Raw genomic sequence first — 13507 nt, 5'->3', positions numbered from 1 at the left:
ACACCAAGCATGCCAAAGGGCGGCAGTACAGCACACATCAAGGTTGGTTGTCTTAAAGTCTTTCAATGTAACTCGATGGAGCGTCTGCTGGGGTATTCAAGAATAAAGATACAACTCTTTTTGGATCCATCAAGATGCTCAGGTAGTATGGTTTTGGATGTGAAGGAAAAATCCGTTCTGGTTTTCAAAGAATATTTATTTCAAGCAGTGGATGCAGTTTATTTTTCAAAGAGAGAAATACCTGCCCTTAGTGCATGTGGGGCCTTAACTGTATTAGATAAAGCATTTGTTTACAATTTCCATTTTATTGAACCTTTCTGCAGAAACTCAAACTGCATAAAGGTCTTTATGATGGGGGTTAGAATGCCTTAGAATCAGGATGTTATGGCTACTCGAACAATTTCCTGCAATTTTCTTCTGTATAATTTCCCAACGATAAGATACTTCTTTAGTTTTTTCTCGATTAAAAGTTACAGTTTTACAAGTGTTCAGTTGCATAAGATAAGGTTCACCATCCTACAATCTGCAAAGATGTGATTTTAGCTGCTCCATCAGGGCAGAACAGCCGTCTTCACAATGAGCTGAGGGCTAATTAGATCTGTTTATCATCACCAGGAATGCTCTGTGGGGCCCTGCAGCTCTGCACGCGGCAGCCACCCACCCAAAACATTTCTAATTATCTGCACTCTGTATCAGTGAAAGGAATGGCAGCAAAATCTTCCTTGACTTTATTATTTTTCCACCTAATTCAAGGCAGTAGAGACCAAGTGAGTAGGCCCCAGGGGCTTATTTGTCAATCCTGTTAAACTCCTTTCCTGGCTTGGGCTTCTGATCAGTTTTTAATGATGTTCAGTGGTGAAAATGGTCAACGCGGATCTTTTCCACACTCACCAAGCAAAACAGGAACACAGCCTGAGGCAAACGTTAAAGCACCAAGTAGTGAAATGTTCTTTTTCCCCAAGTTTCACAGTATTTAAACACAGCATGGAAGCTTCTTTTTTTGGATAGCAGTTTTGTTCTTTTCTTCCTATAAAAAAAGTCATGAATGTCAGGGTCTTGGGGGGAATAAACCAAAACTTTTATTTTTTTAGGTTTGCTAAACACTATAGTCCAGTTGCTTAGTTTCCGATTTGAATCATCTTGTACCAAATGTGTCTGTTGTAAAAAAAAAGCAGATTTTTTTGTCCCATCAGGACCCTTAGGGCCGATTTATACTTCATTATAATTTGTAATGGCTCGGGTCACCTTGGTCGCAACGCCATCGAAAGCGAATCATCCCAATCGCTGTGAAAGTGACACAAGCTGATGACATCAGTCATGATTGAAATTTCATGTCCGTGGGACAATAGTGTGCATATGGCGCTATTTAACCTGAACTTATTTCGAGTATTTAGAATACGAAGTGTTGGAGCAAACTCAATCCAGAAAATTGCCATTTCCACGTTCCAAGAGTTCAAAGACAAGGTCGCCATTTCTTAATTCTGAATACACGAGGAGTTCAGACATGATTTCATTCAGATTAAGAAAAAAAAACACATTATGAGTGCATATTTACTTTCTGATGCCACTATAACTTCAGCTATATTTGATTAAAATATGGAGCAGGTGGCAAATCATTTCAAACTGAACTTTAAAAAAAAAAACAAGTATATTTATTTGGTATGTTGAAGCTTTTAAAGCATGAAAAAAAAACTTGGTTCCAACATGGTTGGATAACATAACTTGAATAACTTGCACTAAAGTAAAAAATTGTATGAAAATAAGGTAATAGAGCAAAAATGGTTATTGTGACAAATATAATTAATAGTTGTTTATTTCTCAATAGAAGTCTATGGGATTTTGGCTTTTTGAAATGCGGGTGGGGGGGGGGTGCTCAGTCCAGTTCTCATTTACTGTCAATGGTTGGCAGCGGATCCGTCCTCAGTGTGTGAATGGGACTGTGACTTTAAAGTGCTTTGGGCCTTAAATGAAAGTAGAAAAGCTCTATATAAGTACACGCCATTTACCTTGTTTTTACAGATATTCTAACACTTTATTTTGTAGTATAAAGCGAGCTTCGTTAATACGTAGAATCTTTATCCTCATCTTCAGTATTTTTTATGATTGAATCACAGATTGTTGAAATGTGCCTGTAAGAGCAGAAAAGCTGTTTTGAAGAACTCACACGGTGTTAAATGTTGCATCACCAACCTTTTCTTTTAATATGATGAATCGTCTTCTGTTTTCTTTCTAAAACTAGATAAAAAATGGCCAATTTTCATTTTACATGTACAGATTTCATCATTTAATCATGTCCACACTCGTGTAATGGGGCTTAGCAAACTTCAGAATGCCAACATGACGTTCAGCTGCTCGTCTGTGATTTCTTTTTCTTTGACCTGAGCAGAACACACCACAGGTCCGGCACGCCGTCACTCATCTATCTGACTTGGATAAATAAAGTCAGCCGCCGAGCAGAAAGGGAATCAGACAGTCAAAATGAAAAATTCCACTCAGACATTTCATTTCAATTTGAGATGCTTTGGACATGAGGCGCAGTAAGAGGTCTGCTTTAGAGCCGAAGGCCTGAGACATACTATTCAAGTATCTTGTGGTACGGGAAGAGGGGCAAGCCTTCAGTGAAACCAGGAATGTCCATTATCGCAGTGGCGTTGGCCATCTTTGGTGAGACAGGGACAAAGTTGAGTTGAGACACCTCGCCGTAAGTCGAGCCGCCTGTACTATCTCCTTTTTCATCTCCTCCATGTGTGTTACCACCACCCTCTTCATCGTTCTCTTCAACACCAAAGCCCACCACCTTCAGGAGACGGAGGAGAAAACACAATCACAGCGACCTTAGAAAAGCCTTTCTCCAAACCATTTGGGACGCGTTGCTTACATGCACGCTCAGTTTGCGGCAGTTTTGTCCTCGATGTTCTTGAAACCAGGAAATGAGTTGAGCTCTGGTCATCAGCTTCAGGGCATCAACCTGAACAGACGCAAAAAACAATGACAATGAGTGGTTCATGCCCCGGGAGAGTCCCAAAACTGTCTTTTTTCAACAGAAAACCCAATAATGTTGTTGATTCCTCACTAACAGTACTGCAAAGAAAAATATGTAAAAATGTAGAAAAAAAAAAAAAAGAACTTTACGTGGTTTTTGCAAACCATCATTTTAAAAAAGTTTTGTAAAAATTCAGAATAAAAATACATTTTAACAAATGTTGGTTTGTTCTTCGGTTTTGCAAAAAGAAATGCAGAAATGAAAATGATTGAAGTTAATGGATCATTGAAAAGCAACCATTCTTAACTTATTATGATGAGTTTTAGGAGTTACACCTGAAAATGTTGCCATGGGAATCAATTCTTTTTTTGAATGAGCACAAACACAGGTACTCCAACATCAAGTTCAGGTCTTTGAACATGCTCTGACAGAAAAAGAAACCAAAGTTTTTCCACATTTTAAAGTAAGAAATGCAGTTAAGTTTAATAGATTATTAACCAAAAACAAAGCGAGCAGGTTACACCTTTTTGTGTTTTATTTTGTCTGTGCTTTAATACTAATATCTGGAAGGCGCCATATAAAAAAATATGATTTATTTTGACTTTGATTTGTTTTCAGATCCCCCTAAATTTGACAGATGTTCCTGTGTGACTGAAAAATTAACTTCTGAAGCTTGAGCTTTTTACAAATTGATGTTCTTTACAATTTTTCAAAGGATTTCTATTTTACTGATTACATTTTGTCCTGAAATTAATGGAATGGTGACCAGATTCACTAGATGGCACCAAAGTTCCAAGGCAGTCCACTGAGCTCCTGATGAGCTTCATGTTTGAATCATGAAGTAAAGCTCACAGCCGTCTGTGAGGCCAGCCAAAAGCTGGAAGGGGAAATGACAATGTATGCTCAAGTACCAAGACAAGCACAAAAAAAAACAATTTAATAATAAAAATTTATTTGTGCACTTTTTCCTTTCACATCTACTCATCTATGCGAGGTTAATATGAAAACGTACACAGACATGTATTTGACTCTTAGAAACTTAAGCAGAAAACTGTGTAACGTTCAAACAAGACTTCGTTACTATGCAGAATATATCAAAATAACTATAGAGACAAATAATGTCAAATTAACAGTGAGCCTACAAAGCGCAATCTATAAGAGTCAAAACCAAATTTCATGTAAACCAACAGAATTAATTAGTATAAGTCCGATTTTTGTGCGACTTGCACACAGGTGTGACTTATATGTGATGTTTTAAAAATAAAAAGGCTCAGGCGTTTGTTATAATCTTGTTAACAACTGCTAGAGGGCACTGTAAGTGTGTGTATCAGTATTTGTTACTGACAGCAACACAAAAGAAGAAGCACCACCACTCAGTCTTACGCCAGGCTTGGTGACGACTTCTGTATGAATTTTTTATTTTGTATTTTTTGGCTGCTGGGACTTATACTTCGGAGAAACTTATATTGCGGAAAATACAGTAATTAGGTACAACAACAAACAAAGAGACTCACCTTAGGGTAATAACTAATGACACGGGGAGTGATTATTGTCCACCTCAGTCTGCATTTTATGTTTAAGCAAAAACAAAAAATGATAATAAAAAAAAAAGTAATGCATCTTCATCTTCATATAGACAAATGCTACGTTCACACTGCAGGGTTTAATGCTCAATTCCGATTTTTTGAAAAAAATAGATTTTTTTGCAAGGCCGTTAACATTTCCAATTAAATGCAAACTTTTGTTATATCCTGTGTGACCATGAAATGACCCAGAAGTGACCCCGCATGCGCAGAAGAGTACTCAACGGGGAACGACGTCACTCGTTGTTGGCGGAAGTAGCTAACGTTAACAATGGATGTCAACAACAGTGTTGTCAACAGCGGAGCTCTTTTTGCATTATTAAATTCATTTATTTTCACAAAGGAGCCAGCAGAATTACAATCTTTTCATTTTAAGAAGGCATTGGAGCCAGGATCGTTTGTACCCACTGTTGTGGAATGGGGATGTGTGTGTCTCGGTGCTGCGCGCGTGAGTGTGTGGGTGTGTGTGTGTGCGTGTGTGTGGGTGTGTGTGTGTGTGTGTGAGAGAGAGGGGAGAGCGCATGCAGCGCAGGAGGGAGTGAGAGGGGTAGCGGGAGTGTGTTGGGTGCGCGCATTCATGTTGTGTGTTCCGGAGTAAGGAGAACGATAATAAAAGAAGGTTTCCCCCAGAATAAATGCTATTGACTCTTTATTAACCCGCTCTGGAGAATCTGAGGGTCCGAACGGGGAAGTGAACCCTGATGGAGGATCTGGAGAAAGTCTCCCCCGCACTTCTGACCACGGTCGTAAAGGAAAAAAAGTCATCGTGGGAAAGGTTCAACACCACGCTCGGCCATTTCGCAGGAAATCTTTTTCAAAAACCGCCCGGTTGCGATAAGAGCCCTCGAGTTTGGCCTGAATAGAGCTGTCACCCCAAATATTAATCAAATCGGTGACCTCGCTTCCCTTCCATTGACTGGTCTCAGCAGCATCGTCCGCCATGGTTGATGTTTATGTTCTCGTTCCCGCCTACTTCAACACAGAATGATGACTTTTGTAGCGCATCAATGACGTAAAGGTCGGAGACATGTGGTCTGGCCGTTCAGACGGATGTCGTATTTCAAAAGACCGGATACGTATCGGATTCAGGGCCACATACCCAAGTTCCTGGGTCACATTTGAAAAGTTTGGATCGGTTTCATTCCGACTGTCATGAAAAGATCAGATACAGATCGCATAGGGGCAAAAAAAATCGGAATTGGGTCGTTTCAGCCTGCAGTGTTAACATGGCCTATATCTTTGTTTTTGCCAAAGCAGCCATCCCCAAGTTAAGAAGACACAACCTTAGTTAAAAAGACACGCCCTGAAATGTGTAAATTTGAGCTGTAGGTGTAGTCAATACAGAATTGATCCCTTTACACCCAACTGCTTTAAAAGACCATGCGGTTTCAAATGTCCTTCACTTGGGGGAAATATTGCATAACCAAGATACGGCAAAGAAAAATGGCTGATCCTCTTCCCGGCACCATGTTTACACTCTGTCGAATAATTTACTGTTTTTTATGGTTGGCACTTCTCCAGTTTCTGGTTGCGGGCACTTTATTTCCCTCCTTGAATTATGTGGTGTGCATAACCCATAGGAGCCCACGGTAACAGCAGTGTAAAAGAAGAACATCAGAAATGTGTTCTGTGGTCCACTTGGCCTTCCTATCACCTTTTCGGTTCATCCTCAAGTGAACTGAAAGTCAACAGAGCCCTCGCTTTTGTGAGGCCCACATATTTGGGGGCAGAACTGGTTCAGGTGACCTTTAAAAACAAAAATCAAATGAAACCTGCTAGTGTTTTTCTACGTGTCTTAAAGCCAGGCATAATAATTAGCAAATTACAGGTTTGTAAACAGAAAAACTGACATGAGTAAATTCTCCTTGATTGTGTTTAGTTCAGAAAGTGTTTTTTTTTTGTTTTTGCTTTTTTAATCTTTTTGACGTTGGCTACACATTCTTGATGGGATCAAAGATCAAACGCTTTTGGATGTGGAAGAATAGAGGATCACACACGGTGTCAAATCCACTTAAACACTATGCTGTTTGTGTGTTTGTTCAAGATGAAACAGGGGAAAAGAGAAAAAACTAACCTAAACTGACCTTAAAAAATCCTGCATTCATGAAAATGGGTTTCAAAGGCTGCTAAAAACACACACGTTATTGTCCTTACCTCTCTGTTGAGTCGGTCAAACACGTACTGTTGTGTCACCACCTCCGACCAGTTCCTGTCCACCTCCTCCCCGAGGTGTGTGTCCTCACACTCCTTCAGCTTAACAAGTGCAGTCACCTGTGATACACACAAAAGAAATGTCAAACACTGAAAACTTGAACATTTAATGTGCTGCAGAGTCCACCATGAAGCTAATTTCTTCCAAGTGTGACTTTTTATCTGTTTTTCTGCAGCAGGAAGCTGTAAAAATACCCATAATACTTTCAAGACAGACCTGAGTCTTAAAGGCATCCTCAGTCAAAGCATTGAGCTTCTCCCCAAATGAAACCAGGAACTCTTCAATCTTTAACTCCACCAACTCTGTGCTGAACGGATGACAGGAAAGAGATATATTAAAGGCCGTGGGTTGAATTTGATTCCTTTAGTCATTTATCTGTTCTACCTACTTTTATTTCCCGAGCCACAAGGATAAATTGTGGCTTGGGAACGAATGAATGGATAAATATAACATAACTCAGTTTTGGGGAAGCGGTTATGATAAATCATATCTCGCTTTAGGCAAATTAAAGGCGGATGTGTTGCAGCCTTACCTGAACTTCGTGGCCTGCGTTTCCACGGTGACCGAGAAACCCAGGACTCCCGAGGTGTTTCTGCAGGTGGGGTACACATGATATCTGCAGGGGTAGAGATGAAAGACCCCGACCAGCATTAGATAAAATGCAGACTAAATGTTGTATTTGCACTTTTGCAAATCCCGCCTGAGAGGAGGAAAAAATGAAACCATAATATGGAAGGAGGTGACACTAAGGCAGGTGTGTGACTGTTTAAACTGCACAAAACTTTAGAATGCAGAGTCTTGGCTCTTGGTTTTCCTTTTTGTTTCAAAAAGGTAAAATGATTATAAAAATAAAGACTAATCTAATCAAATTTATAGTGCATGTTTAAAAAAATATCTCAAAATGCTTTACAGCATAAAATGTTTAAAGTTCAACTCCAATCATCTTTAGAACTATTTTAAAAGTTTATGATTATGCTGTTTTTAGCTATTTTAATCACATAAATTAAAAAATCAATTAAAATATGACATTTCTGCCAAGCAGCACACATTTTTTTCTGGTTTAACGTAATTCCCATTCACTCTAATGTAAAGTAGCAAAGAAAGCACATGAGAAAAAAATGTTTGCATTTTTAAAGGAAAATATTTATGACAACATCCACAATAACGTTATTCCTCAACATATATTTTTTGAGAAATCTATGTTTTTTTCTTCCATCTGCAAACGTAGAGTGCTTTTCTTTCGTCAGAAAAATAAATGTGCTTTAACTTGACATGTTTGGACTGCTGGCCTGCAGTCTTCCTGCGGAGGTTTCGTTCCTATCATGAGGTGTCACTATCAGCTGTGAAATCTTGTGAGGAAAGCTGCAGGCCAGCGGCTGAAACCTGTCAAGTTCAACCACATCCTTATCCTTTCATTTGTCTAACAAAAACGTAGGTACGTCATCATTTGGTTATTCATTTAATTCAGAAATCCTTCATACTGTCTCTGTCAGGTAATTGATTCAGGTGATTAAGGAGGCATCATCTGTGTCTTCTGCAGTTATTACACAGCAATACACCCCCAAACTCCAATCAATTTGTTATGTTATTACACAAGTTTACAAATTTAATTAGAAGTCTGACACAACACAGTTTTAAGACTCTAATTATCTTTAGTTATTTTAAAAGCCACTTTTAGAAAAATAAATCTGTTTTTTTTCTGCTGTATAGTTCACTAGTAATTCACCTCTGAGTTTTGGGGGGGCCAAAAAAAAACAATTTCCATAAAAAAACCACTCTTATTTGGTTATGATAAACAGTTCACATACAATTAATGACTCTTAATAATCGAGTTTTAAATTATTGAACTAAAACTAGCTAAAAATCAGCATTTAACAAAAAAATATGAATTTATTAATAAATGGTTCTAAAGTAAAGACCAATTTCATTTAAATATTCCATATTTCCTACTTAGCTATAATTGTGTGGTATTTTTTGGCAGACAAGAGACAATCAAGTCCTCAGTCCTGGCGGATGCTGCAAATTTTTCGTGTTTCAGAAAGATACGGCCTGAATCAGAACATTTTGTTCCAGCAACATGCAAAGAATTGGGTGACATGTCATTTAAACAAAACAGTTTTCATATAACGATATTTTTATTCCAGTAAAACAAAGTAAATCCAGGATGTTTTTAAAGTAACTTTCCTTTAGTTATCCCTAGACTCACAGTTGAGTCTGACAAAAATCAACCCCCCCATTAGCAGGGTTTTCATTCAAACCTTAACATGAATGTTTCAAAAAGTTATCGATTTTGAAATATTAGGTGTAAAACAAACATCACAAGAGCTTAAGATTCCCATTGGAATTTTGTATATAGTCAAGTGGAGCTCCACCCGAATTTTAAGACATTTTTCACAACGTTTTGACTTTGTCTTTGCTTTACTTGTGGATTTATGCATTTTTATCGTCTCTCTACATGTTTGATCTTTTAATAATTAACATAACACTGTTTGATCTCAAATGTTGAGATTTTTGGAGTAACAAAATACAAAATTTACTGATGGGAATTTGGATTTTTGGACAGTTTTAGGTTCATTATGGAATTATAGTGTAATATAATCAAAAACACACCTGTAAGAAAAGAACCTGGGGTTGTGCTAAAAAGATGGATATCAAACATTACCATAAAGAACTTTTAAAATATAAATTAACTGAGCAAATTGTAAAGTAAAAAGAAAAACCTCAAAAAGTTCCCGGACTACTAAGAGTTACAGAGTTGAACTTTTGCACATCCAAATGGAATAATAACATCTACAAAGAAAAATATATTTGTTTTTCTACTGAATGTAAAATGAAGCACTCACCCCAGAGTCTCTTTAGTCCTGAGGAAATCAAAGCAGGGCTCCTCCATGTGCATCTGGAAAAACCACATGAACTCTTTCAGACATGGAGGAGCAGCCAGGCTGGCTTTCCAGAACAAAAGCCTCATGCATGCAAGACACAAAAACAGATCCCTCTCAACACTCACCACCAGCAGCTCCATCAGTGTGTGCTCTCTTAAAGTTTTAGGCCCCGACTGAATCATGAGAATTGGGCATCAAAGGGAGAAAAAAACAAAAGACAAGAGCAGACGCTGCTTTTAATCTGAAACTGTTGGAAGAGCTGCAGTGGATTTCAGGAGCACGGTTACCTGGTAGTAAACGGTGACTTCAGAGTTGGCGTCTCCTTTATTCAGCGATTTGACCTTACACATGTGGTGCTTTGTGGGGAGCTCCACCACCCTGAACATCACCGGCACTTCTGCTGTCAGCTTGGAGAACTTTAACTTTCTAATGGTGAAGGCACAAAGGGAATGGGGGGGGGGGGGGGGGGGGGGGCATAAAAGGAGTAGGAGTGTTTAAATGGACTTAATGAGAAAGCATAAGGAGCTGAAGCTAATACCCATTATATCGTGTGTGGCTGCAAACAAATCTACTTGACTGCATTGTATTGGTGTTCCCATTAGGAGGTGCGTTCAGAGTAAAAGCTGACTTACTCGGTGACATATTGCAGGAACTGTGCCGATTCCTGTGAAGAAAATACAATCAAGAGCAATGAATCAGCAGCGATAAGACACAGCGAGGGGGGGGGGGGGCAATTGTTGAAATGTAGCGGAATGTCAGATCCCCCCAGCATTCGGCGGGTGAAACTGCGGACGTGAAGTTGAGCAGATTCATTCCATCCAACTGTTATTACTGTCAATCAGGCTTCTGCTCAGCACTCACGGCACTGCTGAAGTTTCCCTGCACCAGCCCCTCTGCAAACAGCTCAGCCCTGAAGCTCCTGCTGAATTCCATCAGCTCCTCCACCTTCAGGCCGGCTGAGAGAGCCTGGTACTTGTCCACCATGGACCAGCGAGAGTGCTCCAGGATCAACAAACGCACGTCCCTGAAAGAAGAGGAGATGGACTGGAGGTTCAGAGTTAAAAGGACAGTAAGCGTAGGAAGTTTTTTTTCTTTTTTCTTTAAGGCTGTCACACATTTCACAGCTGGAAGACATGGGATGACTCACACAGCGAGACGGGAAAGAAAGGGTCGTACTTGCTGAGTTTCTCTGGTTTAATGAGGATGTTGAAGTAGGTTTTCTTGAGCTGTTCCTTGAACATGCTGAAGACGTCGAGGGAGGCAGAGAAATCAGCCAGGTGGTCAATAATCAGGTGGAACAGCAACTGCAGAGGGAAGCGTGGTCAACGAGTGCGACAGAGGATCCCGCATTAATTTGTGCGTCTCTGAGAATGTGCATTTAATGCCTGTGTCTGCACAGCACGGATGAGAGAGTCCACTCACAGGCAGCTTGTGGTTGAATCCCTTCACCTTGATGACCAGGCCGTGCTCGCCGGCCAGCAGCTTATATTCCAGCTGCGCCACTTCAGCCTCGTAGGCCGGCTCAGCCAAGTTGTGGCTCAGGATGTTGACCAGCAGGTCAAACAAGACCACGCTGGGGGCCAAGAGGATTGAGAAAATTGGAAAGTGAAATGAAGCGAAGTAAAAAGAAGGGGGATTTATTGCAGCAGGAAGTTTAGTGAGTAAAAGTTGAAGGAAAAAGATGATTTCAAGTTTAAGAAGAGTAAAAAGAAACCAAGCAGGCAATGAGGAAGAATGTAAATAATTCCAAATGAAGAAGGGAGGGAAGGGAACATCTGACAACTGTTGACAGACTACAACTCTTCTGAGATTACATCTGAGCCTGAACTTACTTCTTTGCAGATTGTTGGATTACAGGAGAGATCAAGTGGAATCTGATGTAGGCTGCAGCAGCAGAGAGGAAACAGGTTTCAACACTTGTCCTGTGATGCTAAATATGTATATAGAGACATTTTACGATGTAAATAAACCAAACAGACACTCACACACCTTTGGGTATTTTAAATTTGTTGTCTTTCTTGTACCAGAGGGAGCCCTGGCTGCTCTCAGCGATCCGGACAGGAAACTCCGTGTCTGGACAGTCGGAAGGCTTTAGGGTGAAGTCGGTGGCTGATAGAAAAATAAATAAATAGAGATTTAGAGATTTTAAGAATTTAGAAAATTTAAGGGTTTGGTTTCAAGAAGAAAACCTAAACTCAATTCAATTTTATTTATATAGCCCAATATTACATTATTAAATCCCTGTCCTTAGACCTTCCTTCTCGGTATGGAAAAACTCCTAGAAAAAAAAAACGGATTCCGGAAAAAAAAAGGTGAAGCCTCAGGGGTCTCCATATGAAGGAGGGATCTTCTCCCAGGACGGACAAGCGATATACCAGAACTCTTCGAAAAGAATTCGCTTACTTAACTCTACAACTACATGTTTAAATAGTCCAGCAGATGGGCTTCATCCGGATGAGTTGGGGGATGGCCGGGGGCGCGAGACGAGTGTCTTTTTACAAACTTTTCCTAACCTGTCTTTACACATAAATGCTATAAACAACAGCTGCTATGTGGAACCCAAACGACAAATCAGAAGAGACCTGAGTGTGCAGGGGGAGGTACTTCTAAAACAGCTGGAAACAAACAGAGAAGCAGGAAAAGCAAGTTGACTGCTTTAAAGAAATACAAAAATGTTAGTATGAAGTATGATATATTCGATTTTTATTCCTAAAACAGCGTCACCAGGACTATGGTTAGGTTGTGGGATCTTTACATTTAGAAACTTCGACTATGAGAATCAGGATCTATGAAAAGTGAAACTTAAGGCAAAACTTTTACAATTTTCTATTTTTTCTCCACAATCCGGCTCAAACCTCGATTTGTTTTGGTTCGATATATGATTTGCAGGGGTGTAACAATTAATTTAGTTAATTTATAGTCTTAAAATCCAACTTGATCTGTTTACTACCAGGTAACCAATTTGCCATTAATTCTTGTTTACTTGTTTGTTTGTTCACATCTCATTTACACTTGATTATCTTGCTAGAAACACAAGGAATGTGGAAAACTTCACCTGCACTGTTCAGTACTCAGGTATTTATGTCTGAGTCAGACTAGTTGAATTTTTTGGCTTAAAGATGTATTGATTTTAGGTCTGTGAATAGGATCGTTCAAAATGAACCAAAATCGACTGAAATATATTGTAAACCACAAATTATGATACAAATCAAATCATTGTTCAAAAGAATCATTACACCCCTGAATACTTGTGTATTACAAAATGAAAAAACATATAGGTCACATTAGATTCATTAAATGTAGTGAATTTTAACCAAAGTCGAGTAGAGTTTGATTGAAACCAAAAATGTAGATAAATCTCTTTTTTTTAATTTGCTAAAGAGGGAGTAGCAATGAAGATTAATCACCATTAATTGTGGAAAAACATGTTAACATACTGCCAGTATGTTTACATGTTTGACACACGTAAACATACTGCCAGTATGTTTACATGTTTTTCCACGATTAATGGTGTACCACTTTGGTTTTAAACAGACAATTGAGGCATCTCTAAAGTGTACACAATGTTTTTAACACATGAACCAAGTTTCTTTCATATTCCTGATTAAAACATAACAAGCAACAAAAAGACCTATGAGTCTGTTTCAAATGCAGTCAACCCCCTTTTATTTAGAGTGTGTTTCTTCATAGACGTCCGATTTGCACTAAATCCTAATGTCATAATAATGCTGTTAAAAAAAAACCTGAACAAAAATGAGAAATAAATCTGTTTGGTCACAGGAAACTGAAAATCTAATGACTAATCAATAAAGTTACGTTACACAAAAGGTGTTGATGGCCAGTTAAT

General features: G+C 39.0%; 1 protein-coding gene across 4 annotated transcripts in view; it reads right to left on the bottom strand.

Moving 5' to 3' along the window:
* Positions 1 to 2170: 2170 nt before the first annotated feature.
* The window catches only part of nrd1a (nardilysin a (N-arginine dibasic convertase)), a 35274-nt gene continuing 23937 nt past the window's right edge, over positions 2171 to 13507 (bottom strand). For all 4 annotated transcript variants that reach the window (XM_078940943.1, XM_023951426.2, XM_078940941.1 and 1 more), the window contains 14 exons: positions 11650 to 11769; positions 11493 to 11544; positions 11083 to 11233; positions 10837 to 10964; positions 10522 to 10684; positions 10293 to 10324; positions 9948 to 10086; positions 9786 to 9833; positions 9622 to 9674; positions 7311 to 7394; positions 6995 to 7085; positions 6721 to 6837; positions 2879 to 2968; positions 2171 to 2797 (listed from right to left, as the gene is read on the bottom strand). In XM_078940943.1, coding sequence (XP_078797069.1) covers positions 2576 to 2797; positions 2879 to 2968; positions 6721 to 6837; positions 6995 to 7085; positions 7311 to 7394; positions 9622 to 9674; positions 9786 to 9833; positions 9948 to 10086; positions 10293 to 10324; positions 10522 to 10684; positions 10837 to 10964; positions 11083 to 11233; positions 11493 to 11544; positions 11650 to 11769 — 1490 coding nt within the window. In that variant the 3' untranslated portion in view covers positions 2171 to 2575. The remainder of the gene's footprint in view (positions 2798 to 2878; positions 2969 to 6720; positions 6838 to 6994; positions 7086 to 7310; positions 7395 to 9621; positions 9675 to 9785; positions 9834 to 9947; positions 10087 to 10292; positions 10325 to 10521; positions 10685 to 10836; positions 10965 to 11082; positions 11234 to 11492; positions 11545 to 11649; positions 11770 to 13507) is intronic.

The sequence above is a fragment of the Oryzias latipes genome, chromosome 22 (genome assembly GCF_053564925.1).
Source record: "Oryzias latipes strain Hd-rR chromosome 22, Olatipes_Hd-rR_3.1".
Classification (NCBI taxonomy): domain Eukaryota; kingdom Metazoa; phylum Chordata; class Actinopteri; order Beloniformes; family Adrianichthyidae; genus Oryzias; species Oryzias latipes.
This window is presented reverse-complemented; position numbering and strand designations above follow the sequence as displayed.